At 44.4% G+C, this 25091-nt stretch overlaps 1 protein-coding gene across 3 annotated transcripts; it reads left to right on the forward strand.

Moving 5' to 3' along the window:
• Positions 1 to 10385: 10385 nt before the first annotated feature.
• LOC119802672 (L-lactate dehydrogenase C chain-like) lies at positions 10386 to 25064 on the forward strand. Of its 3 annotated transcripts, XM_038313741.1 has the most exons (9): positions 10386 to 10518; positions 10664 to 10736; positions 10954 to 11086; positions 14863 to 14980; positions 17764 to 17937; positions 19492 to 19665; positions 21539 to 21656; positions 23664 to 23787; positions 24892 to 25064. In XM_038313741.1, exons 3-9 carry the CDS (start codon positions 10961 to 10963, stop codon positions 25054 to 25056), a joined length of 999 nt encoding a protein of 332 aa, XP_038169669.1. In that variant the 5' UTR covers positions 10386 to 10518; positions 10664 to 10736; positions 10954 to 10960; the 3' UTR covers positions 25057 to 25064. The 3 variants fall into 3 exon arrangements, with proteins under 3 accessions (XP_038169669.1, XP_038169670.1, XP_038169671.1); XM_038313742.1 differs by lacking the exon at positions 17764 to 17937; XM_038313743.1 differs by lacking the exon at positions 24892 to 25064 and having other exon boundaries at positions 21539 to 21645; positions 23664 to 23788.
• The last annotated feature ends 27 nt before the right edge of the window (positions 25065 to 25091 follow it).

Here is a 25091-nt window from a genome sequence, read left to right on the forward strand (position 1 = left end):
TTGTTCCTCATTTTATTTAAGATGCAGTTGAGCAGCCAGTCAAAGTGGTGTATGCCTTTGATCCCAGCAGAGGCAGGTGGATCTCTGTAATTCAGTCAGGCTGGTTTACATAGTTTAGGAAAGCTGAAGTTACATAAGTGAGACCATTCTAGAAAACAAAAGGTAAAGCTGGGCTGAGGAGGCACTCAGTTGGTAAAGCATTGGATCCCCAGGACTTACAGGCACTGGGGAGGTGGAGACCTAGGTCTTGTTAGTTTGCCAGAATTGTGAATCCAAGCTACCGGGTTCAGTGTCTTAGGGTTTCTCTTGCACATGACCACATCAATGATAAAGGAAAGCATTGAATTGGGACTGCCTTACAATTCAGAGGTTTAGTCCACTATTGGCATAGCAACATGCAGGATCAGCAAGCAGTAGGAAGAGAGACTGGGCCTGCTTTGGGCATTTGAAACCCCAAAGCCACTTTGTGACAAACTTCCTCCTACAAGTCCACACCTAATGCCACTTCCTAAGCATTCAAATGAGTCTATGGAGGTCATTATTCAAGCCACCATAGTGAGGGATTATGTCTCGAAAAGTAGATAGACATCTTAGGGGTAACCTCCATCCTGCACAGTCATGGGCATATACACAGACATAAAACTGCTTTTATTGTCACAATGGGAAATATGTTCTTTTTTTTTTTCTTTTCGAGACAGGGTTTCTCTGCAGCTTTTTGGGGGGAAATATGTTCTTGATCAAGGTTTTGTCTTTTAATGTGGATGGGTGTTTTGCCTGTATGTAGGTAACTATGTTCACAGACATGCTGTACATTGGGGGAAAACCTTGGCAATTGACCATAAGCAGCAGTAGCCCATACTAAGGGAGAAGATAGACGCATGGTGCTGAAGAATTCTAATCTAGGTCCAGAGAGATGGCTCAGCTGGTGATTGCCACCTGAGGCCCTGAATTCAACCCCCAAGACCCACATCTATGGGTGGGCACTGATGGTGGGCTGGAGAAATCAGAGGTTACTGGCACTGGCTGTTCTTCCAGAGGTCCTGCCTTCAGTTCCCAGCAACAACATGGTGTGGCTCACAGCCATCTACAATGGGATCTGGTGCCCTCTTCTGGCCTGAAGACATACATGCAGACAGAACACTGGATACACAATAAATTTATAAATAACAAAATGCTAAACTAGGGAGCCCTGGCACTGGCTAGTCATTTCTTCAGCTGTCCTCAAGGTATCTTGTAAGCAAGCCTGGCTACCTTTAGGTCAGCTTGACACAAGCTAGAGTCATTTGGGAAGAGGAACTCAAGAAACTACCTCGAAAATATTTGCCAGTAGGCAAGGCTATGGTTTATGGTGTATTTTTATCTTTCTTTTTACGATGCATTTCATTCTCTTTTTCAAGACAAGGTTTCTCTATGTAGCCCTGGCTATTGTTGAAACTCACGTTGTAGACCAGGCTGGCTTCGAACTCATTATCTCCCTGCCTCTGCCTCCTAAGTGCTGGGGTTAAAGATGTGCACCACCACTACCTCCCAGTTCCTTTTCTTAATTAGTAATTGATATGAGAGGGTCCAACTCACTGGGCAGGTGGTCTTGGTTGGTATAAGAAACCAGGTTGAGCAAGCCGTAAGGAGCAAGTCTGTGAGCGGGTTCTCCATGGCCTTTGCTTCAGTTCTCGCCTCCAGGTTTCTGCTTGAGTTCCTGTGTAGTGTACAGGATGTGGATGTGTAAGCCAAATAAGGCCGTTCCTCCCCAGGTTGGTTTGGTCATGGTGCTCATCACAGTAGAAAGCCAGCCCTGAAAATTGTACCGGAGAGAAGTTTGTGCAATAACTGTTGTCATTTCCGCTGCCTGCGCGTTTCTGTTAGGGTTTGCTTCTTGAGAGATTGTTAAGGGGAAGGAAATTAACAGTTTACCCTATTATAATTAGATTTGCTCTATTATACACTTATAAAGAAACATCTCGGTTAGGATATGATTTTATTCTATAAAGTTCAATTTTATTTGTTACTTTTTGCTTAATACAGGATCCCTTCTTGTAGCCCAGGTTGGCCTGGAACTTTGTGTGCAGCTGAAGACGGCCTTGAATTCCTTATTCTACTGCCTGCACCTCCCTAGTATTGTGATCACAAGTGTGCGCCATCACACTTAGCTTGCTTCACTCTACTTTGTTGTTTTGTTTTTGTTTTTTCGAGACAGGATTTCTCTGTAGCTTTGGAGCCTGTCCTGGAACTAGCTCTTGTAGACCAGGCTGGCCTCGAACTCACAGAGATCCGCCTGCTTCTGCCTCCCAAGTGCTGGGATTAAAGGCGTGCGCCACCACCGCCCAGCTTTCTTTATTCTTTTTATTTAGTTTTATGTTTTTAACTGGATTAATTTATTTTGAGACAGAGTCTTTTCATGTAGCCCTGGAACTCCCTATGTAGGCCAGGCTGGCCTTGAACTCAGAGATCTGCTTACCTCTGCCTCTTGGGTTTCCCAGCAAGGAAGGAGGAACTCTTTGATTTGTTAAACATCTTACAAGCATTGTTTCTCAGAAGGGAGAAGCTGGTTCCTGCAACAGGATGTAGTTGCAGAGAGGAGGAGGTGTGGAGTCAGGGTGACCCTTCAGGCCAACTAACCTCGGCACAGAAATCTCTCCCTGGTCTCTGTGCTGGTAACAAGGGCATGCACCGCCACGCCGGCTTGATGTGTTTCGGTGAAGCCCACACCCCAGTTGTTAGGTGTGGTAACTTGTCTTTCCTTCTGAGAAAATGTCTCTTAACCCACTACCTAATCCTAGATTAAATACAAGAAGCTTTCAAAGACTTTAAAAGTAAAGTGAAGCTGGGTGGTGGTGGCGCACACCTTTAATCCCAGCACTCGGGAGGCAGAGGCAGGTGGATCTCTGTGAGTTCGAGGCCAGCCTGGTCTACAAGAGCTAGTTCCAGGACAGGCTCTAGAAACTACAGGGAAACCCTGTCTTGAAAAACCAAAAAAAAAAAAAAAAAAAAAAAAAAAAAACCCCTCAGCCTGTAGCTGGTATGATGTAATTGTGGTTTTAGCTTTATAAACCCTACACTGCCCAACTTCTGGGTTGAGAGTTCCTTGTGGCAGGAACCTGCTCTCAGTTGCTGGCTTTAATAAAGAAAGAACTCTCTTTTTTATTTCTCTATTTCTTTTTTTAAAAATTTGTTTACTTTTATTTTATGTGCATTGGTGTTTTGCCTGCATGTATGTCTATGGAAGGGTGTCAGATCTTGGAGCAGCCACGTGAGTGCTGGGAACTGAACCTGGGTCAGTACTCTCTTAACCGCTAAGCCATCTCTCCAGCCCTTCTTTTTTCTTTTTCTTTCTTTTGTTTTTTTGAGACAGAGTTTCTCTGTGTAGCCCTGACTGTCCTGGAACTGAAAGAGACCCGCCTGCCTCTGCCTCCTGAGTGCTGGTATTAAATTTAGGCGTGCGCCATCACCACCCAGCTACGAAAAGACCCTTGTATTCAACAGTGGTCTGTAACTGTGCTATGTGGACCAGACATGTCTACATGTTGAGTTCTAGCTCTGAGAGTGGGGGCCTGCTCTTCCAGAGGGCCTAGGTTTGATTCCCACCCTTCATGGTGGTATGGCGGCTCATATCCATCTGTGACTTCAGTTCTAGGGGATCCAACATTCTCTTTAGGCCTCCCACACACAACAAACAGATCCTGTGCAAAAGCAGCAAGTGTTCCTAACCATTGAGCCAACTCTCCAGCTCCCAAAGGGATGTTGGTCACTGTCTCTTCCATAAAAAGTCATGTTGGTGCACTATATTAATGACATTATGCTGATTAGATCAAGTGACCAGAAGCAGCAACCACTTTGGACCTGTTGGTAACATAGATGTACATCAGAGGGTGGGAAATAAATCCAAGCAAAATTTGTGAACCTTCTACTTCAGTGAAATTTCTAGAAGTCCAGTGGTATGAGGCATGCAGAGATATGGCTCCTAAGGTGAAGGATAAAGTATTGAGCTTGACCCTGCCCACCACCAAGAAAGAAGCACAGCATTTAGTTGTCCTATTTGGATTCTGGAGATAGCACATTCCTTGCCTGGGTATGTTACGCCGGCTCATAGATGAAAAGACTGGGAAAGATGCTAGGTTTGAGCGTGGGGTCCTGGAACAGGAGAAGGCTCTGCAGCAGGAAGGCTGTGCAGGCTGCTGTGCTGTGGGAGCTCCTGCTCCTTCAGCCAATAGCCTTGAAGATAACAGCCCATCATTTTACTTCCAAAACTTCAGTGCCAAGTGCAAACACCTGATTCAGGAGGTACCACGGTTTTCCGGGTTGCCCTTACTTAACCAAGTTTTACATAGGCTTTGTATCCATGGGAAACTCTCAGACAAGATTCACATAGGGCAACAAAAGGTATCTGTAACAAAGGATGGATTGGAGCTGGTTGCTGACTCCAGAGCTAGACCAGATATGGCCCAGGGGGGTTACGACTAGCGGGGATGGGGGGGGGTTGCTGGCTATCTGGCACCAGGCCTGTAGGACACTCTGCTACAGAGTCACCAGCCGAGGCCGAGAAAGCAGGACACGTGGGAGGAAAGGTCAAAGCCATGAGCTATGTGGCAGCATATAGATGAATAGAAATGGGTTAATTTAAGCTATAAGAGCTAGTTAGAAATTTTCAAAATGGGCAGAACTTTGGGCAGTACTCATGGTCATACATTTTGTTTGAAATGAGAAATGGCCAGATGAGCAACTGTTCACTGACTCATGAGCCCTAGCCAATAGATTGGCTGGAGGATCAGAGACTTGGGAAGAGCAGATTAGAAAACTGTGAGAAAGATATCTGGAGAAGTATGCGCATAGCTCTCTACAAATGGGCAAAGGATGTGAAGATACGTCTGTGCCTTGTAAATGCGCATCCGAAGAAGACATGAGCAGAGGAGGAGTTCAGTAAGCAAGTAGATGGAATGACCTGTTCTGTGGACAGTCAGCCTCTTTCCCCATCCATCCCTGTCATTGTCCAGTGGGGCCATGAACAAACTGGGCATGGTGGCAGAGATGGAGGTGATGCGTGGGCTTGACAACATAGACTTCCACTCACCAGGGGTGGTGTGGCTGCAGCTACTGCTAAGTGCCAGATCTGACAACCACAGAGACTAACACTGAGACCCTAATATAACAATACCACTCTCCAGGGTGACCATCCAGCAGATGCCCAGGCATGAGGTGGACCTCGACCGGTGAGAGCCAGAGGCCTCATGGCAGGCAAAGAGAGCGGGAGTAGGCAGAGTTTGACACTTAAAAGGACCTTTTGCACCAGCATACAGACTCTGTAGTGTATGTAGCAGCCGTAGGACCCTGGGCTGGCCAGAGGAGTGTATCCTGCCAGGCGACAGGGGCCAGCATAGTGCCTGAGTGCTAACATTGACTACATTGGACTACTTTCTTCTTGGGAAAGGCAGTTTGTCCTTACTGGTGGAGATTATACTGGTTTTGGATTTGCCTTTCCTTACACGTAATGCTTCTGCCAAAAGCACCATCTATGGACTTACAGAATGCCTTTCTTTTTTTTTTTTTTTTTTTTTTTTCCTTTTTTTTTTTTTTTTTTTTTTTTAAAATTTCCATCTCCTTCCCTCCTCCTCCCCCCTCCCTTCCCTCCTTCTCCCCTTTCTCTCCCCTCCTTCTCCCCCTTCCCTCCCCTCCCCTCCACCCACACCTCCCCTCCCTCCCTCTCAAGGCTTTCTTATCTACAGTCATAGTATTCCATACAGTGTTGCTTCTGTCCAAGGAACTCACTTGACAGTCAGAGAAGAGCAACGGTGGGCCCATGATATGAAATCCACTGGTCTTACCATGTTTCTCACCAGCCTAAAAGCATTTGGTCTGATGTGAGTGAAGTGGCCCTTCAAAGATACAGTTACAGCACCAATTAGGTGGCCGCAGTCTAGAGGGACGGGGAGGGTTCTCCGAGGGAAGCATATATTTGAATCAACATCTTATATATGGCACATTTTCCTCCTTAGCCAGGATTCACAGATCCAGGAATTAAGCAGGTGGAAAAAAGGAAACTCACCGTCACCTCTAGTGACTCAGTAGGAATTTTTTTTTTTTTTTTTTTTTTTTTTTTTTTTTTTTTTTTTTTTTTTTTTTTTTTTTTTTTTGCTTCCTGTTCCTAAGATCTGAAGTTCTGAAGGCCTAGAAGCTTTGGTTTCAGAGGGGAGAGTGCTCCTGCCCGGAGATACAGCAAGCAATCCACTGAACTAAAGCCAGATTCCCCACCTCCACCCACCCACTTTGGGCTTCTGATACTTTAAGCCAACAACAGGCTAAGAACGGAATGGTAGTGTTAGGAGGGGCAATTGATTCAAATTATGGGATTGCTTCTCCACAGCAGTGGTAAGAGAGAGTATGCCTGGGAGTGCAGGAGCTTCTCTGGGGAGTTCCTTGTTCCTACCATGACCTGTGATTAAAGACGCTGGGAAACCACAATGTAACCCATTGTGGCGGGATGACAAAGGGCCCTGACAATTCCGGAATGAAGGTATGGGTCACTTCTCCAGGAAAGGAGCCCAGACCTATTGACAGTGGAGGAAATACAGAATTAACAGTAGAAGTCTAAGTACCAGCAAAGGCCACGTAACCAATTGCAGAAATGAGGAGGATAATTGGCATAAATGCCTCTGTTCTATTTTGTTAAGAATCTATTCATGTGGCTGTATGTGTATATATTAAAGCATTTCCTTTCCTCTATCATGTAACCGATTGAGATGACATCAGTGGATATGTGCCTAAAATCTATGCTACCAGATTTAAATCACAAGACACTAGAACACTAAGCATTCCTCCGGGCTCTGCCACTATTGGAAAATGTATTCTGTGTCTGAGGTTGTGTGGGGGATAGTTCTTACTATAGGACTTACGACCTGGATGCTGTCATTTGGAAATTAACCATGACATAAGACGTGACTGAGTGTCACGTTGACAAGGGGGGGACTTGTGATGGGTAATTATGGTTGCCAACTTAACTGTACCTGGAATCAACTAAAACCCAAGTTGTTGAGCACTCCTGAGGGGTTTTTTCTTTAGTCTAATTTTGTTTATTGCTTTAATTGAGCTATACATTTTTCCCGCTTTCCTTCCTCCACTCTCACTTTCCACCCTCCCCCTTGCCCTCCACGCTCCCAATTTACTCAGGATAGCTTGTCTTTTTTTTCATTCCGAGGCAAATCCTTGTATGTCTCTCATGGGATCTTTTTTGTTGTCTAGGTTCTCTGGGGTTGTAGACTGCAGGCTAGTTATTCTTTGCTTTATGTCTAAAAGTCACTTATGAGTGAGTATATTTGTATCTCTGGGTCTGGGCTACCTCACTCAGTATGGTTTTTTCTACTTTTATCCATTTGCCTGCAAATTTCAGCATGTCATTTTTTAAAAAATATTTATTTATTTATTAATTAATTATTGTGTATACAACATTCTGTCTGTGTGTATGCCTGCAGGCCAGAAGAGGGCACCAGACCCCATTACAGATGGTTGTGAGCCACCATGAGGTTGCTGGGAATTGAACTCAGGACCTTTGGAAGAGCAGGCAATGCTCTTAACCTCTGCGCCATCTCTCCAGCCCCCTCAGCATGTCATTTTTTGCTGCTGAGTAGTACTCCATTGTGTAAGTGTACCCACATTTTCCTTATCCATTCTTCAGTTGAGGCATCTAGGTTGTTTTCAGGTTCTGGTTATTCCGAATAATGCTGCTATGAACATATCTAAGCAAATTCCTTGTGGTATGATTGAGCATCCTTTAGGTATATGCCCAAGAGTGGTATTGCTGGGTTTTGAGGAAGGTTGTTTCTTAATTTTCTGAGAAATAACCATACTGATTTCCAAAGTGACTGTACAAGTTTCCACTCCCACCAGCAGTAGGGGAGTGTTCCCCTTACTCAACATCCTCTCCAGCATAAGTTGTCATCAGTGTTTTTGATCTTAGTCATTCTGTAAGTGTAAGACTGTATCTCAGAGCTGTTTTGATTTGCATTTCCTTGATTGTTAAGGATGTTGAGCATTTCCTTAAGTGTCTTTTGACCATTTGAGATTGCTGTAAACAGAGACTGCTTTTTGTTTCCTGGCCACCCAGACCCATATAACCACACAGAAACTATTAATTCCAACACTGTTTAGCCAATAACTTAGGTGTATTCCTAACTAGTTCTTACATCTTTTTTTTTTCTTTTTGGTTTTTTGAGACAGGGTTTCTCTCTAGTTTTGGAGCTGGCCTGGAACTAGCTCTTATAGACCAGGCTAGCCTTGAACTCAAACAGATCCGCCTACCTCTGTCTCCCGAGTGTTAGGATTAAAGGTGTGCACCACCACCACCCGGCATAGCTCTTACATCTTAAATTAACACATTTCTATTAATCTGTGTATCACCACAAGGCTGTAGCCTACTGGTAAGTTTCCAGCATCCTTCTCCTTCGGCAACTACATGGCGTCTTCTTGACTCTGTCTACTCTCTCTCTCTCTCTCTATATATATATATATATATAGATATATATATATATATATAAAGATATATATATCTTTTCAGATTTACTGCCTGGCTTTACTCTGCCAAGCCATTGGCTGAAACAGCTTCTTTATTAACCCAAGGTAATAAAACATATTCATAGCATACAAAGGGAATCCTACATCAGATTCCTCCATTGAGAGTTCTCTGTTTTGGTCTGTACCCCATTTTTTTTGGGTTTTTCGAGACAGGGTTTCTCTGTGGCTTTGGAGCCTGTCCTGGAACTAGCTCTTGTAGACCAGGCTGGTCTCTAGCTCACAGAGATCCGCCTGCCTCTGCCTCCCGAGTGCTGGGATTAAAGGCGTGCGCCACCACCGCCTGGCCCTGTACCCCATTTTTATTAGATTATTTGTTCTTTTGATGTCTAGTTTCTTGAGTTCTTTGTATATTTTGAAGATCAGTCTGAGGGACTTTCTTAATCAGATTGTTTGAAGCAGGGAGAGTCATCCTAAATCTAGGCAGCACCTTCCGGTAGCAGCTTATATCAAAGAACCTGGAAGAAGGAAACTGCTTTTCACCTGCTTGCTGTCAGTCTTGCTGACAACTTTATCAGTTCTGTTGCAGTGACATTCTGTCACCCATATTAGAATCAGCTTCTTCAGGATGCTTGTGTAGACTGAGGATGCGCAGGGGTCCTCCAGACCTTCAGTGGCAGTTTGGAACTTCTGAGACATCTAACCTTGTGGACTGAGCAACTATTGGATTCTACTGAGCTCTTTTAGTGTGAAACAGCCATTGTTGGACTACCCATACCACAGCCTGTAAGCCAGTTTAGCACATCTTCTTTTAATATATATATTAATATATATATATGTGTGTGTGTGTGTGATGTTTATTTGCATATACATATGTATGTGTATGTATGTATATATTCTGGTAGTTCTATTCCTTTAGAGCAGTGGTTCTCAACCTTCCTAATGCTAATACCCTTTAACACAGTTCCTTATGTCGTGGTGACCTCCAATCATAAAATTATTTCATTGTAGGCCAGGCAGTGGTGGTGCACGCCTTTAATCCCAGCACTCAGGAGGCAGAGGCAGGAGGAGCTTTGTGAATTGGAGGACCAGCCTGGTCTACGGAATGAGTTCCAAGACAGCCAAAGCTACACAGAGAAGCCCTGTCTTTAAAAAAAAAAATTATTCCGTTGCCATTTCATAACTGTAATTTTTCTGCTGTTATGAATTGTAATTTAAATATCTGATATGCAGGATATCTGATATTTGCCCCTAAAGGGGTCAAGACCCACAGGTTGAGAATACTGCTTTAGAGAACCCTGACTAATACAGTGTGTGAGTGTGAGTTTGTGTGTGTGTGTGTGTACATGCATGCTAGTGCACATGGAGGGCAGAGGATGACATCAGGTTTTGCTCCCCGCTCAGGTGTCATCATTCACCCTGTTTTTTTGAGACAAGGATATTGGCTAATTAGCGCTCACTTGGGTATCTGGGGAACTGTAGGGAGCCACTTTCTCTGCCTCCCCAGTGCTGGGATCACTGCGTGTAGAACCAACCACACAGCTTTATACCTGTGTTCTGGGATCCAACGCAAGTCCTCATGCTTGCGTTGCGAACCCTATGCCGACTGGGCCATCTCCCAAGATCAGTGGTTATATAAATGCCTACAAACAGATGTAAGGGCAAAAGCATGGAGTTTGCCCCTCAGCCTCCAAGTTCCGCATTTCCTTGCAGCAGAAAGATAGTGCAATTCATGCAGGGCCTTCAAAGAGGCGCTTTCCAAGCTGACTCCCATCTTCTGTGTGGTCTCAATTCGCGCAGACCTTCCCCTAGCAGCTGAGGAAACCTCGTAGAGGTCCTCTTTCGGACGCTGAGGATGCACCAAAGTACCTGGCCGGCAGAGGGCGGAGCTTGCATGTGACGTAGAGTCTGGCGCGTTCCTCGTTCGTTACAGCGTTGGCTCCTGAGCCTAACGGTGGTCCTGGGTGTCACACCTGCGCTGCGCTGTCAGCGGGAAGGTGTACTTCTACATCCTCAGAGGCGGTGGGTAGTGCCTTCATCCACCTGGGAAAGAAAGCGTTTGTGGGTTCTGGGGAAGGGAGGAGCCTGCTGGGAAGGAGGAGTCAGCACGTAGGGAGGAACCTGTCCTCTCTGCTTCACCAGGCTTCACTTTGTTTCCACACTCCAGCTAGGGAACTCTCTGGCTTCCCTCCTCCCCTGGCTCCTGCGATCGCAGACTCAAGAGGTAGCTCCTAAACCAGGTATGTTGGCACGGACCTGTAATCCCAGCACTCTCAGTGGCTAAGGCAGGAGGATTGCCATGAGTTCAAAGCCAACCTAGACTACTTAGTGACTTTCTGGGCAGTCCTAGATACAATTCGAAACCTTGCCTCAATTCCACTCCTCACCAAAAAAAGAGGTTGTTCAATGTCTTGGCTGTAGGGTCTGTGTCCACTGAAATTTTCCTCTATTCTTTAGGCTCAGCATGTCCACTGTCAAGGAGCAGTTAATTCAGAACCTAACTCAAGAAGATAAAACCTCCCGGTGTAAGGTCACCGTGGTTGGAGTTGGAAATGTTGGCATGGCGTGTGCTATTAGTATCTTACTAAAGGTAAGCAGTAAAACCGTCTGTGCAGGAAATCAAAGAAGCTCTTAGGTCAGGGTTGCAGGGTTGATCCCTTAATGGAAATACGGAAAATCTGTCATGTTGGCGATTTAAACATTTGCTAGGTGTGGTTGTTGACGCAGGCCTGTCATGCTAGTACTTGGTAGGTGGAGGCCTAGAGGGTCGGGTCAAGATCATCCATTGCTACAGATGAAGTCTGAGGGCAGGCCGGACTATGTGACATTCTTGGGGAGAGGAGAGATGGTGTGGTAGCTCACGCTATGGTGCCAGGCCCTGGCCGTCTGAGCACGGATGCCACTGTGTGCTTCACTGTCACTTTGATCCCTTTTGAAAAATAATTATTTTCTAATTAATGTCAATTGGTTTTTGCCTGTGTGCACATCTGAAGCCCTGGAACTGGAGTTACTGACACGTACGGACTGCCATGTGGGTGCTGGGAATTGAACCTGGGTCCTCTGGAAGAGCAGTCAGGGCTCTTAACCAAGGAGCCTTCTCTCCAGCCCCACGTTACTTTGATCAATGTTGGAAACTTGTCGAGGGAGGTAAGAAGCAAAGTCAGCTCTTACCCCCAGTCATCTTTTCAGCCCTGAGAATGCATTTTTGTTTGTTTGTTTTGTTTTGTTTTTAATAAGTCTCACTACATAGATAGCTGCGGCTGGCTGGAACTCACCCTGTAGACCAGGTTGGCCTCAGACTCACAGAGATCCGCCTGCCTCTGCCTCCCGCATGCTGGGATTAAAGGCATGGTTTTTGTTACCACTGCCTGGCTGAGAATAAATTTCTTTCTTTCATTTTTTTTATTGATATTTATTGAGCTCTACATTTTTCTCTGCTCCCTTCCCTGCCTCCCCTTCCCCCCTTCAATCTTCCCCCAAGGTCCCCATTTTCCCAATTTACTCAGGAGATCTTGTCTTTTTCTACTTTCTACTTCCCATGTAGATTAGATCTATGTAAGTCTCTCTTAGTGTCCTCATTTTTGTCTAAATTCTCTGGGATTGTGGTTTGTAGGCTGGCTTTCTTGCTTTATATTTAAAAACTACCTATGAGTGAGTGCATGTGATAATTGTCTTTCTGTGTCTGGGTTACCTCACTCAAAATAATGTGTTCTAGCTCCATCTATTTTCCTGCAAAATTCAAGCTGTCATTATTTTTTTTTCTGCTGTGTAATACTCCATTGTGTAAATGTACCACATTTTCCTTATCCATTCTTCAGTCGAGGGGCATTTATGTTGTTTCCAGGCTCTGGCTATGACAAACAAAGCTGCTATGAACATAGTTGAGCACATGTCCTTGTGGCACAATTGAGCATCCTTTGGATATATACCCAAAAGTGGTATTACTGGGTCTTAAAGAAGGTTGTTTCCTAATTTTCTGAGAAATTGCCACACTGACATCCAAAGGGGTTGTATCAGCTTGCATTCCCATCAGCAATGCAGAAGTGTTCCCTTTTCCCCACAACCTCCCCAGCATAAGTTGTCATCAGTGTTTTTGATCTTGGTCATTCTTTCAGGTGTAAGATGGAATCTCAGAGTTGTTTTTTTTTTCTTTCTTTTTTTTTTTTTTTTTTGTTTTTTGTTTTTTGTTTTTTTTCGAGACAGGGTTTCTCTGTGGCTTTGGAGCCTGTCCTGGAACTAGCTCTTGTAGACCAGGCTGGTCTCGAACTCACAGAGATCCGCCTGCCTCTGCCTCCCGAGTGCTGGGATTAAAGGCGTGCGCCACCACCGCCCGGCTCTCTCAGAGTTGTTTTGATTTGCATTTCTCTGATGACTAAGGATGTTGAACATTTCCTTAAGTGTCTTTCAGCCATTTTAGATTCCTCTGTTGAGAGTTCTCTGTTTAGGTCTATACTCCATTTTCTTATTGGATTATGTGATCTTTTAGTGTCCAATTTCTTGAGTTCTTTGTATATTTTGAGATCAGACCTCTGTCTGATGTGGGGTTAGTGAAGATCTTTTCCCATTCTGTAGACTGTCGTTTTGTCTTGTTGATCATGTCCTTTGCTTTACAGAAGCTTTTCAGTTTCAGGAGGTCCCATTTATTGTTTCTCTCAGTGTCTGTGCTGCTGGGGTTATATTTAGGAAGTGGTTCCCTATGCCAGTGCATTCAAGTGTACTTCCCACTTTCTCTTCTATAAGGTTCAGTGTGGCTGGCTTTATATTGAGGTCTTTGGTCCATTTGGACTTGAGTTTTGTGCATGGTGATAGATATGGATCTATTTTCATTCTTCTACATGTTATATCCTGTTAAGCCAACACCATTTGTTAAATATGCTTTCTTTTTTCCATTTGATAGTTTTTGCTTCTTTATCAGATCAGGTGTTTGAAGATGTGTGGATTGATATTCGGGTCTTCTATTTGGTTCCACTGGTCCTCCTGTCTGTTCTTATGCCAGTACCAGGCTGTTTTCAGTACTGTAGTTCTGTAGTAGAGTTTGAAGTCAGGGATTGTGATGCCTCCAGAAGTTCTTCTATTGCCTAGGATTGTTTTGGCTATCCTGGTTTTTTTTTTTTGTTTTTGTTTTTGTTTGTTTTGTTTGCTTTTCCATATGAAGTTGGGTGCTGTTCATTCGAGGTCTTTAAAGAATTTTGCTAGGATTTTGATGGGCATTGCATTGAATTTGTTTTTTGTTTGTTTGTTTGTTTATTTATTTATTTATTTATTATGTATACAACAACATTCCTTCCATGTATGCTTGCATGCCAGAAGAGGGCACCAGATCTCATTATAGGTGGCTGTGAGCCACCATGTGGTTGCTGGGAATTGAACTCAGGACCTCTGGAAGAGCAGTCAGTGCTCTTAACCTCTGAGCCATCTCTCCAGCCCCCTTGTTTGTTTGTTTTTGTTTTCGAGACAGGGTTTCTCTGTAGCTTTGGAGCCTGTCCTGGAACTCACTCTGTAGACCAGGTTGGCCTCAGACTCACAGAGATCTGCCTGCCTCTTCCTCCTGAGTACTGGAATTAAAGGCATGAGCCACCACTGCCTGGCCTGAGCACTTGCTACTCTTACAGCCCCTACATCAAGTGGACTCACTACCTGGAATTCCAGCTCCAGAGGATTGGTGCCCTCTTCTGGTCTCTGAGTACTTACTACATACATGTTACACATACACACCATGCAGATACCCACATACAAATAAATGTAAATAATAAAATATGATCTCTAAAAAAGTGTAAAGATACAATTCTATAAAATTCTTACAATTTTGTAAAGGTAAAACAATTGCTACTTCTCCTGCATTCACCTGTTCGCTTGGACCTCTGGTCACTCCCTGCATATTCATCAACTGTATCATTTTTACCAGGAGGTGGTGGCTCATGTCTTTAATCTCAGCACTCAGGAGGCAGATGCAGGAAGATCTCTGTGAGTTTGAGGCCAGCCTGGTTTACAGAGAAAATTCTGGTTCAATCAGAGCTACACACACACACACACACACACACACACACACACACACACACAGAGTGAGAGAGAGAGAGAGAGAGAGAGAGAGAGAGAGACCCTGTCTTAAAAAAAGGAAAATCAATACAAAACAAAAAACAAAAAATCCCACAAAACCAAAACACACAAAACAAAAGCCTACAAGATTTCTTTGGTTATAAAGTGGACATGTAACAATTTGTCATTATTATTTCAGTGCTGGAGATCTGGCTTGGCTTCACACACAGGGCAGGTACTTTGCCTGTGAAGCTCCGCTCTCTGCCCTGGAACCCTTCTTAGTCTCCTAAAGGTTTGGGCCATGGTGTATGTGATGTTTTTGTGTTTCAGGATCTGGCTGATGAACTCGCTCTTATTGACGCTGATGCAAACAAACTGAAGGGAGAGACCCTGGACCTTCTGCACGGCAGTCTTTTCTTCAGCACTCCAAAAATCATCTCTGGGAAAGGTTGATTTTAGTCTGATAATTTCACTTTCAAAGATTCATAAGAAGTACTCAATTTTGTCATATGTAGCGGCTTGGATACCTTATAATCCCAACATTTGGGAGGTGGAGGTAGAAGGATGATCAGGAGTTTAGGCCAGCCTCTGCTACATACTGAGTTTGAGATCAGCCTGGACTACATGAAACCCATTTCGAAAAATCAAAAAGGTGGGCTGGAGAGATCACTCAGTGGTTGAGAGCTTTGCCTGCTCTTCCAAAGGTCCTGAGTTCAGTTCCCAGCAACCACAAGGTGGCTCAAAACCATCTGTAACAAGATTTGGTGCCCTCTTCTGGCCTGCAGGGATAATGCAGGCAGAACACTGTATACATAATAAAAAAATCGAAAAGGTAATTAACTTTACCAAATTGACTGCAATAAGTATAAAAAACCAAAAAAAAATATCACTGATCTGAGCAGTGGTGGCACATGTCTTTAATCCCAGCACTTGGGAGGCAGAGGCAGGCAAATCTCTGTAAGTTCGAGGCCAGCCTGGTCTACAGAGCTAGTTCCAGGACAGCTAAAGCTGTTACAAAGGGAAACTCTGTCTTGAAAAATCAAATTAAAAAAAAAAAATTCCAGCATACATACATAGCACTGTCATTAGGACATACAATTTGAAGGCTTATTTCCGCTTGATTTATTTACTTATTTTGAGATAGAATCTTAGCATATGGCCATGGTTGACTTGAAACTCACATAGATCTGCCTGCTTCTGCCTCTGGAGTACTAGGATTAAAGGTGTGTTCCACCAAGCCCAGAGTAAAGACTTAATTAATTCATTCATTGTTTGTTGTTTTTGTTTTCAGACAGATTCTCTCTATGTAGCTCTGGCTGTTCTAGAACTCACTATGTTGACCAGGCTGACCAAAAACTCACAGAGATCCAACTGCCTCTGCCTCTGGAACCCTAGGATTAAAGGCGTGCATCACCACACTTGCGAACCTGATTGTTATTATTTTTAAAAAGAATATTAAATTGCAATGGGGGAAATTTAAAAGGCAGAACAATACAAAACCCCTTTGGGGCTGGAGAGATGGCTCAGTGGTTAATGACACTCACTGCTCTTGTAAGGGACCCGGGTTTGATTCCCAGCACCCACAGGGTGTCTCACAACCATCTATAACCCCAGGACCAAGAGATCTGATACCTTCTACCAAACTCTGAAACGTTGCACTCATGTGGTATACCAACATACATGTAGGCAAAATATCAAGCCCATAAAATAGTAAATGAGTAAATCATAAAATGACCATCACTGACAGGAGTTATTTAATTAAAAGTATCCTGGAGAAGCACCGTAAACACTTCATATTGACCCAAAATATGTAACTATAATTATTAATTAATTCGCTGTTTTTTCTGTTTATCTGTCTGTCTATCAACTATATGTCTATTATTACTATTATTTGCTTTTTTTTTACTATTATTTGCTTTCTACATAGTTCTGGCTGTTCTGGAACTCACTATGTAGACCAGGCTGGCTTCACAGTCACAGAGGGCTCCCTGTCCCTGCCTTTCAAACGCTGGGACTAAAGGTGTGCACCACCACAACCTGCCTATTTTTAGTATTTTTTTAAAGATTTATTTATTTATTATGTATACAGCCTTCTCCATATTCTGTCTGCATATATGCCTACAGGCCAGAAGAGGGCACCAGATTTCACTACAGATGATTGTGAGCCACTATGTGGTTGCTGGGAACTGAACTTGGGTCCTCTAGAAAAATCATTAAGTGTTTTTACCACTGAACCTTCTCTCCAGCCCTGAGACCTTGTTTTCATTGTGGTGTTTTTAGAAGTGTGATAAAGGCCCTTCTTACCAAGCCTGATGAACTGGGTTCCATCTGAGGGACCCATATGATAGAATATGAGAGTACTGACCCCCCAGTTGCTCTTTGACCTCCACATGAATTCCATGGCATGGCACACTGACACACAAACACACACAAATAAATGAGAATATGAATGTCTTAGAAACTTAAAGGAATTGCTAATTGAAAAAGCATCTAATAATGTTTAATAATGATAAGCAAAGCTTGTCTTATTGGGGTTGGATATAGTAAGTGAAATAATTTCCAGGCTGATAATTACATTTAGTGATATAGGTGGTTTATTACTTGTGTGAATTAGAGATCTGACTTATTTATAATCTCAAATATGGTTTCTTATAACAATTAGAGGTAAATCTGTTCTTTCCTTTAGAATCCTAAGACAGATAAAAATTCTCAAGAATTCTAAACTTTTGTTCTTTGATTTTTTTGAGACAGGGTTCTTCTGTGTAACAGATCTGACTGTCTGGAACTCACTCTGTAGACCAGTCTGGCCTCGAACTCACAGAGATCCACCTGCCTCTTCCTCCCAAGTGCTAGGATTAAAAATCCGAGCCACTGCCACCTGGAGAGTTCTAAATTGGGTATTGCTAAAAAGTGAGGGCACTGGGGATTTAGTTCAGTGGTGGCATGGCCGTTAGTTCAATTCCCAGCAACACAAGAAAGCAAAAACTGAAGCCCGAGAGCTGCTGATTTCCTTGCCCCAGGCCTTTCAGACAACTGGGAGTGTGGACTAAAGCGGATGGCAGATTAGGAAGTGGCTTTATGAAAGCTGGCAACAAGTCTTGTTTGCCTTATGCTACAGAGTGGGGACTCTTGTCTTTTTCCAAATCCAGGATGTGGAGGTACAGACGCTTAACGAGGCAGGTGCAATGGTGTCAGTCCCGGTCCAAATACTGTGCTCTGCTTCCTTCTTAGATTACAGTGTCTCTACCAATTCCAAATTAGTTATTATCACAGCTGGCGCCAGGCAGAAGGTGGGAGAGACGCGCCTCGACCTGGTGCAGCGCAATGTTGTTATCATGAAATCCATCATTCCGGGCATAGTCCAAAACAGCCCTGACTGTAAAATACTGATTGTCTCAAACCCAGGTAAGGACCCCGTCCCCTCTGGGGTGATGATTGGCCTGCACCATTCCATTCTAAACTCCGCTAAGGTTGCATTTGTGGGTAATAATCTTCGTCCACTCAAAGTCTGCCATGCCACAAATTTTGATAGACGCCATCATGGTGCCATCCCAGTAAGATCTGGAGCATCTCTGTCACCGCTGCAGGGCCGTTTGATACATTTTCTGGAACTTCCTAAACAAAATGAAACAAAACCAAGCAGAGAGTACAAGCTTTTCTATCCAGCCCCTTTTATAGCACCATTATTTTAGGTTCATCTGTGTCTGGGATGTGTCAGGAATATTATTTATTTATTTATTTATTTATTTATTGGTTTTTCAAGGCAGGGTTTCTGTGTAGCTATGGAGCCTGTTCTGGAACTAGCTCTTGTAGATCAGGCTGGCCTCGAACTCACAGAAATCTGCCTGCTTCTGTCTCGCGAGTGCTGGGATTAAAGGCGTGTGCCACTACTGCCCAGCCACTTGTCAGCCTTTCCAAAGTGTCTCCCCAGTGTCTTATTTTTGAAGATTAGTCTGACCAGATAGTGTGTGTTGACACCCTTGCTACTATCACATGTGTTTCCTAGCTCTGTTAATTTTTCTTTATTTTATTATTTTTTGATTTACATGGATATTTTGTGTGCATGTATGTCTGTGCACCACATGCACGCCTAGTACCTCTGTCAGAGAGGGGTGTTGGATTCCTTGGGACTGGAATTACAGATGGTTGTAAGTTTCATTTGGGTGCTGGGAATCAAACCTGGGTCCTCTGGAAGAGCAGCCAGTGAGCGCTCTTAACCGCTGAGCCATCTCACCAGCCCTCCACAAAAATATTTGCAAGTCAAATCCTCCTCATCTCCAAGTCTGTTGTGGCTTCTTGAGGCTGGGCTTCATGAGTCTGCAGTCTGTAGATTTCGGTTACAAGGCACGGGAGTTTCCACTGCGTTTGTTTAGTGGTCAGTTAATGACTGGACAGAATTTTCTTTAAATGCCTAAGACCTTAAGCAATTTCCCAATCCTTCCTGCCCTCCTTTCTTGGGTATGCCTTCCGGACCCAGCTCAGCAGCTTATGACTGTGCCTTAGCCATCACGTTTCCGCTTGCACAAGTTGCTCTGATCTTTCTGCATTGGCCACACAACTGCAGCCTGCGCTGGCTGTGCCCACACACTGTTCTAGGTAACATTGATAGTGCAGGTGGCCATAGAAAGAGAAAATCCAGCCAGGAGGCTAAAGAGCCGGAAACTGACCCGTTATTAGATTTGCTGAAAAGCCCTTAGAGTATCTCAGAAGATGCTGTAAGACTATACTAGCGAGCGATTTACATGAAAGCCCTTAGAGTATCTCAGAAGATGCTGTAAGACTATACTAGCGAGCGATTTACATGAAAGCCCTGAGCGTCTCTACTCTTTAGATCCACTGTACTTTAAACTCCGGCGAATCTGCATTTGACTCCAGACAATGTATCTTTCTATAAAAGTGCCTGTAAATAGAAATGGCTATGGATCTTTCTCTAACGCTGTTTGTAACTGTTCTTCCTAGTGGATATTTTGACTTACGTGGTATGGAAGATAAGTGGCCTCCCTGCGACTCGTGTAATTGGGAGTGGCTGTAACCTAGACTCTGCCCGTTTCCGTTACCTGATTGGAGAGAAGTTGGGTGTCCACCCTGTAAGTTGCCATGGCTACGTCCTTGGTGAGCACGGCGACTCCAGCGGTGAGTGTAGCCAGTGAGGCGTAAGTGCCCTTCCGGGGTTCAGTAACGCTTCTCTTCAGAGCCCGTTCTGCCAGGATAGATGAATAATTTTTATTTTCTTATTTTCTTTGGTGTATGTTTTTTTCTATTTGTATGCTTTCCAGACTGTTTTAATTGAGCTAGGCATGGTAGTGTCTACCTGGAATCCCAGAACTTCAGAGGTAGAAGCAGGAGGATAGCTAGTTCTAGGCCAGCCTGGGCTACAAAGCAACACCCTGTCTGAAACAATGAAAAACATTTATGGATGCATAATTATGCATATGTGGAGAGTACATTGAGGTGTCTTGATACATATGTATGTGACATAGTGATCAAGTTAGCATCTTCAGCTTTGTGGTCACCATAAATCTATCATTTCTCTGTGCTGAGAACACTAAAGAAACCTAGCTAGTTTGAGATAGACAATTATTTTTATTATTTTAAATTACATGTACGTATGCTTATCTGTGTGGGGGTATGTTAACCTGAGTGGAGGTGCCTGCAGAGGCCAGGTATTGCATCTCCCTGGAACTGGGGTACAGGTGGGTTGTGAGCTGCCTGATGTGGGCACATTATCTGTTCTTCACTGCTGAGCCTTCTCTCCAGCCAGAGACCATACTTGCCTTTTTATTTATTTATTTTTTTTAAAGAACAGGTCTCCTGAGTATCAGGCTGGCCCGAACCTTGCTCATTAGCTGAGAATGCCCTTGAAGCTTGCTCCCCCTGCCTCTGTTTCCCATTCTCCCAGCCCAGGACCACATAATTGCTGACTACAGACCACTGACTCTGCAACTGAGCACTGGTGCTCACTTCCCTTCTACTCAGAAGTGTGTGACGCCCCTTGCCTCCACTCTCCCCTACCTTCCCCAGTATCTCGTAACCTCTTCCTGTCTTTTCCCCTGTCTCTCGTCTGCTTTTTTAGATTTCATATTTAAATGACATCACTCCAGTTTCAAGGGATCCAACACTTTGTTCTGGGCTCTGCTGCCACTTGTGTGCACAAACCCACATACAAACACACATGTACCCCTAAGTAAAAATCACAATAATACAAACAAAAATGATAAAATAAATCTTAACAAGAAAAACCCTAACTTCTTGTTTTTATATATGATGTGAGCTAGCACCCTAACATTAAAACCCACACAGAAAAAACATCTGGGTGCAGTGGTGAACACTTGTAATGGCAGCACTTAAAAGGTTGGGACAGCAGGATCAGGGGTTTGCAGACATCCTCAGGTACATCGCAAGTTCAACACTCTTAACCAACCAAAAGCCAAAAGTGGTGACGTATGCCTAAAATTTAATAATTTGGGGGAGGTGGGGTGGAGGCAGGCAAGTCAGAAGTTTGAGGCCATCTTTTGCTGTACATGGGATTTGAGGCCAGCCCGTGATATCCTTTCTTAAAAACAAAGAACAAGTGGTTGGAGCGATGGCTCAGAGGTTAGGAGCACAGAGGTTGGTTCTTCCAGAGGTCCTGTGTTCAATTCCTGGCAACCACATGGTGGTTCACAACCATCTATAGTGAGATCTAGTGCCTTCTTCTGGCATGCAGGCATACATGCAGGCAGAACACTGTATACATAATAAAATAAATTTTAAAATAAAAAGAACGAAATCTGTCAGTCAACTCTAGCCAAGTGTGGTGGCATATGCTTGCCATTCAGTGCTCAGGGCAAAGGCAGGAAGATATGAATTGGAAGGTAGCTGGGTCCTTTCTCAAAAGAACCAAACCAAAACCAGAACAGAATCCCCTGCCCCCAACAAAACACCCCAGGACTAAACTCAAGCAACTGACTCAGCTTTTGGCAAGAGGAACAAAGAGGAGAGCTGGTCTTTTGTTTTGTTTTCTTAGTGCCCTTGTGGAGTGGTGTGAACGTTGCTGGAGTACCTCTGAAGTCATTAAACCCAGCATTAGGAACTGACTCAGACCAGGAACAGTGGAAAAAGATCCACAATCAGGTGGTGGAAAGGTGACAGCGGTTCTGTGATTGTTAATGCCCCAATAATCATTATTAAGAATAAACTTTGGCTGGGTGGTGGTGGTGCACAACTTTAATACCAACACTTGGGAGGCAGAGGCAGGAGGATCTCTGTGAGTTCAAGGCCAGTCTGGTCTACAGAGCTAGTACTAGGTAGGATAGGCTCAAAAGTTACAAAGAAACTCTGTCTCAAAAACAAAATGAATAAAAAGAATAAATTTTGAGGGTAGGAGAGATGGCTCAGAGGTTAAGAGCACTGGCTGTTCTTCCAGCGGTCCTGACTACAATTCCCAACAACCACATGATGGCTCACAACAATCTAAAATGAGGTCTGGTGCCCTCTTTTGGCATTCAGGCAGAACACTGTATACATAACAAATAAATAACTCTTAAATATTAAAATAAAGTTTCAAGCTGAGCTCTGGTGGTGCACACCTTTAATTCCAGCACTCGGGAGACAGAGGAGAATGGATCTCTGTGAGTTCAAGGCCAGCCTGGCTACAGAGTGAGTTCCAGGGCAGCTGGGGCAGTTACCCAGAGAAAGAAACCCTGTCTTGAAAAAAAAATGGAATAAATTTTGCAGGTGTCTGGAGAATGGTTGAGTGCACTGGCTGCTCTTCTAGAGGACCTGGATTGGATTCCCAGCACCACCACATGGTGGCTCACAACCATCTGTAACTCTAGTTCCAGCCATCTGTTGCCCTCTTCTGGCTTCTGTGGGAACCAAGCACATAGGTGATGCACATACATACGTACATACATACACACATACATGCATGCATACATGCATACATACATGCATGCAAAATGCCCATACACATAAAGAAATAAATTTTTTCAAGGGAGTTAATTTCACATAGAAAATGCTTGTAGTTTTGTTTTGTAGCTTTGTATCTTTGGTTTTGTGAGAGGAACAGCCCCAGGCTTCTGACATTCCCACAGGAGGCCTTTGTGGGCCATACCTGCCTCTGGCTCTTTATCTTGCTACCACTCTACAACTTGAGTTACTTGTTTAGTATACTCCTCAGAGTTTCTTTGATGGACATGTCTGATTATATATATGGGTATATATATATATATTTGTGACAGAGTATTATCCTGTCATCCAGGCTGGCCCTGATCCACAGAGATTTTCTGCCTTCATCCACCTAAGTGCTGGGATTAAAGATGTGTACCATCACATCAGGCCTGTACCAGTCACTTAAAGTGGTCAGAAAGTTGTATATAGTAACTTTTAAGGTAATTGGAATCTATGTTTAGATACGTAAGCAATAATAAAATATTAAAAGTTCACCAGGTGGTGGTGGTTTATGCTTTTAATCTCAGCACTCAGGAGAAAGAAGCAGGCGGGTCTCTGTGAGTTTGAGGCCAGCCTGGTCCAAGACAGCCAAGGCTCCACAGAGAAACCCTGTCTTGAAAAATCAAAACAATAAGTAAAAATTAATTTTGTCTTCTGGTGCATATGTCCTAGTATTTTAATTTCCTGGTAAAAATGAACTGATTCTTTTGTTGTGCTGTTTTGCTTTGAGGCAGGGTTTTTATGTAGACTAGGTTGACCTAGAACTCTAAAGATCTGCGTGCCTCTGTCTCCTGAGTGCTCGGGTTAAAGGCACACAGAGATCCGCCTGCCTCTACCTCCCGAGTGCTGGGATTAAAGGCATGCGCCACCACCTCCCGGCCAAATTGGTTCTTAGTTAAAGTAAAATGACATTTTATGTGACTTATTTTTTTTTTTGAGACAGAGTCTTATTGTGTACCTCTAGCTGGCCCAGAACTCACTATGTAGACCAGGCTGGACTGGAACTCACAGAGATTCACCTGTGCCCCACTGTACCTGGCTGAGATCGATCTTTAAAGATTATAAGCCATAAACACTTGTAGAAGAACTCGGAGAAAATGTGAATCGCAGGGCACAGACACATAGACACTTCAGAAGCAGCAGGGTTGTCTCTCCGTTGACCTCTCATGATTTTGATTTCCTTCCTTGTGCAACCGCAGCGGCTATGAGGTCCTTCGGCTGAAGGGCTATACCTCCTGGGCTATCGGGCTCTCTGTGACAGATTTGGCAGGATCAATGCTGAAGAATCTTAGGAAGGTGCATCCAGTTTCCACACTGGTTAAGGTATGTCTGGAAGAAATGTTCATCTATCATTCTGGGTCACCGGTGAGGCTGAGTGTAAAGTAACTTCAGAAGGAGGCAGGTGACGGAGAGGTCCCTGCAGGAAGGAGTATCGGAAGAACACAGGGGCGAGGGGCCCACCCTGTGCTCCCAGAAAAGTTGTAGGGAGCGTGAGATTCTGGGCATGGACGGGAGGTTGGGGCACTGTGAGTTTATAGACCCTGACCCTCAGTGCTCGGACCTGACATGTTTACAGCCACCCACAAAGGCAGCCCCAGAGGGATGGGTGGCAGGAAGACGGGAAGAGTTCACTAGGTATTTCGTCTTCCAGGGGTGGCCATGGGGTGGGTAGGTAGTAGGGGACAGTAGATTCTGGCTCATGCAGGCAGATGTATGGGTTGCCCAGACTATAATGGAGTCTCACAGCTGTTTCCGTAGCCTTGGCTATGGGAGCGGAGAGAACGCTGGGCCACTGGCCAGAATTCTACAGCTGAGTAACGTGTGTACACCTCTCCCAGGTCCCTGTCCAGCCTGAGAGTCCTAGGGTATATCTCTAGGAAAGGTGGCAGTTAAGGGTGCAGAGGGGCAGGGTTACATCTCAAGGACATGTCCCCCTCACATATTACACTGGGCCTGTTAAAGTAGCCCTGGGCCTGTCCTTTGGGACTTCATGTGTGAAGGCTTGAGAAGACATCTGTAGCAACTGGTGTCCAAACTCAGTGGTGCCCTCTATTAAAAGTCTGGTCACCACCTGCTGTAGCCTTCACTGTCCCCTCAGTGTACCCAGAGGCTGCTTGCTCTCAGCGCTTCACCAGATAGAAAGGTCACAGAAAGACAGCACCACACACTTGCCATTAGACCTCAAGGTCGTCTGCCAAAGGAGGGGGACTTCATCTTTCTGGGACCTGCTTTAAGGCCTCTGGCACATTCTTCTTGTCACTGGCCGTCCGTGTGGTCCAGGACAAAGACGGCTCTGAGTCCTGCCAAGGATCACTCTGCCTTCTGCACAGCTCTGCTTGATGCTGTAGGCTCCTGCACGTTTTTAGTCTGAAGCTTTCTTGCATGATGGCAAAGGGAACCAGACAGTGATGTGAGCTTGTGTTGCAGGGCTTGTACGGGATCAAGGAGGAAATCTTTCTCAGTGTTCCTTGTATCTTGGGAAGAAATGGCATCACGGACATTGTGAAAGTGAACCTGAACCCTGAGGAGGAGTCCCTGCTCAGGAAGAGCGCAGAAACGCTCTGGAACGTCCAGAAGGACCTGGAGTTATAGCCTCAGCATTCGACAGTTTCACAGATACATGATCG

This window comes from Arvicola amphibius, chromosome 12, assembly GCF_903992535.2.
Source record: "Arvicola amphibius chromosome 12, mArvAmp1.2, whole genome shotgun sequence".
NCBI lineage: Eukaryota > Metazoa > Chordata > Mammalia > Rodentia > Cricetidae > Arvicola > Arvicola amphibius.

Coding starts and splice junctions, on each gene's coding strand:
- LOC119802672 (XM_038313741.1), top strand. CDS start 10,961: ATGTCCACTGTCAAGGAGCAGTTAATTCAGAACCTAACTCAAGAAGAT. Junction 19,666..21,538: donor TGAGCACGGCGACTCCAGCG/GTGAGTGTAGCC, acceptor TTGTTTTCTTAG/TGCCCTTGTGGAGTGGTGTG. Junction 21,657..23,663: donor CACAATCAGGTGGTGGAAAG/GTGACAGCGGTT, acceptor GTGCAACCGCAG/CGGCTATGAGGTCCTTCGGC.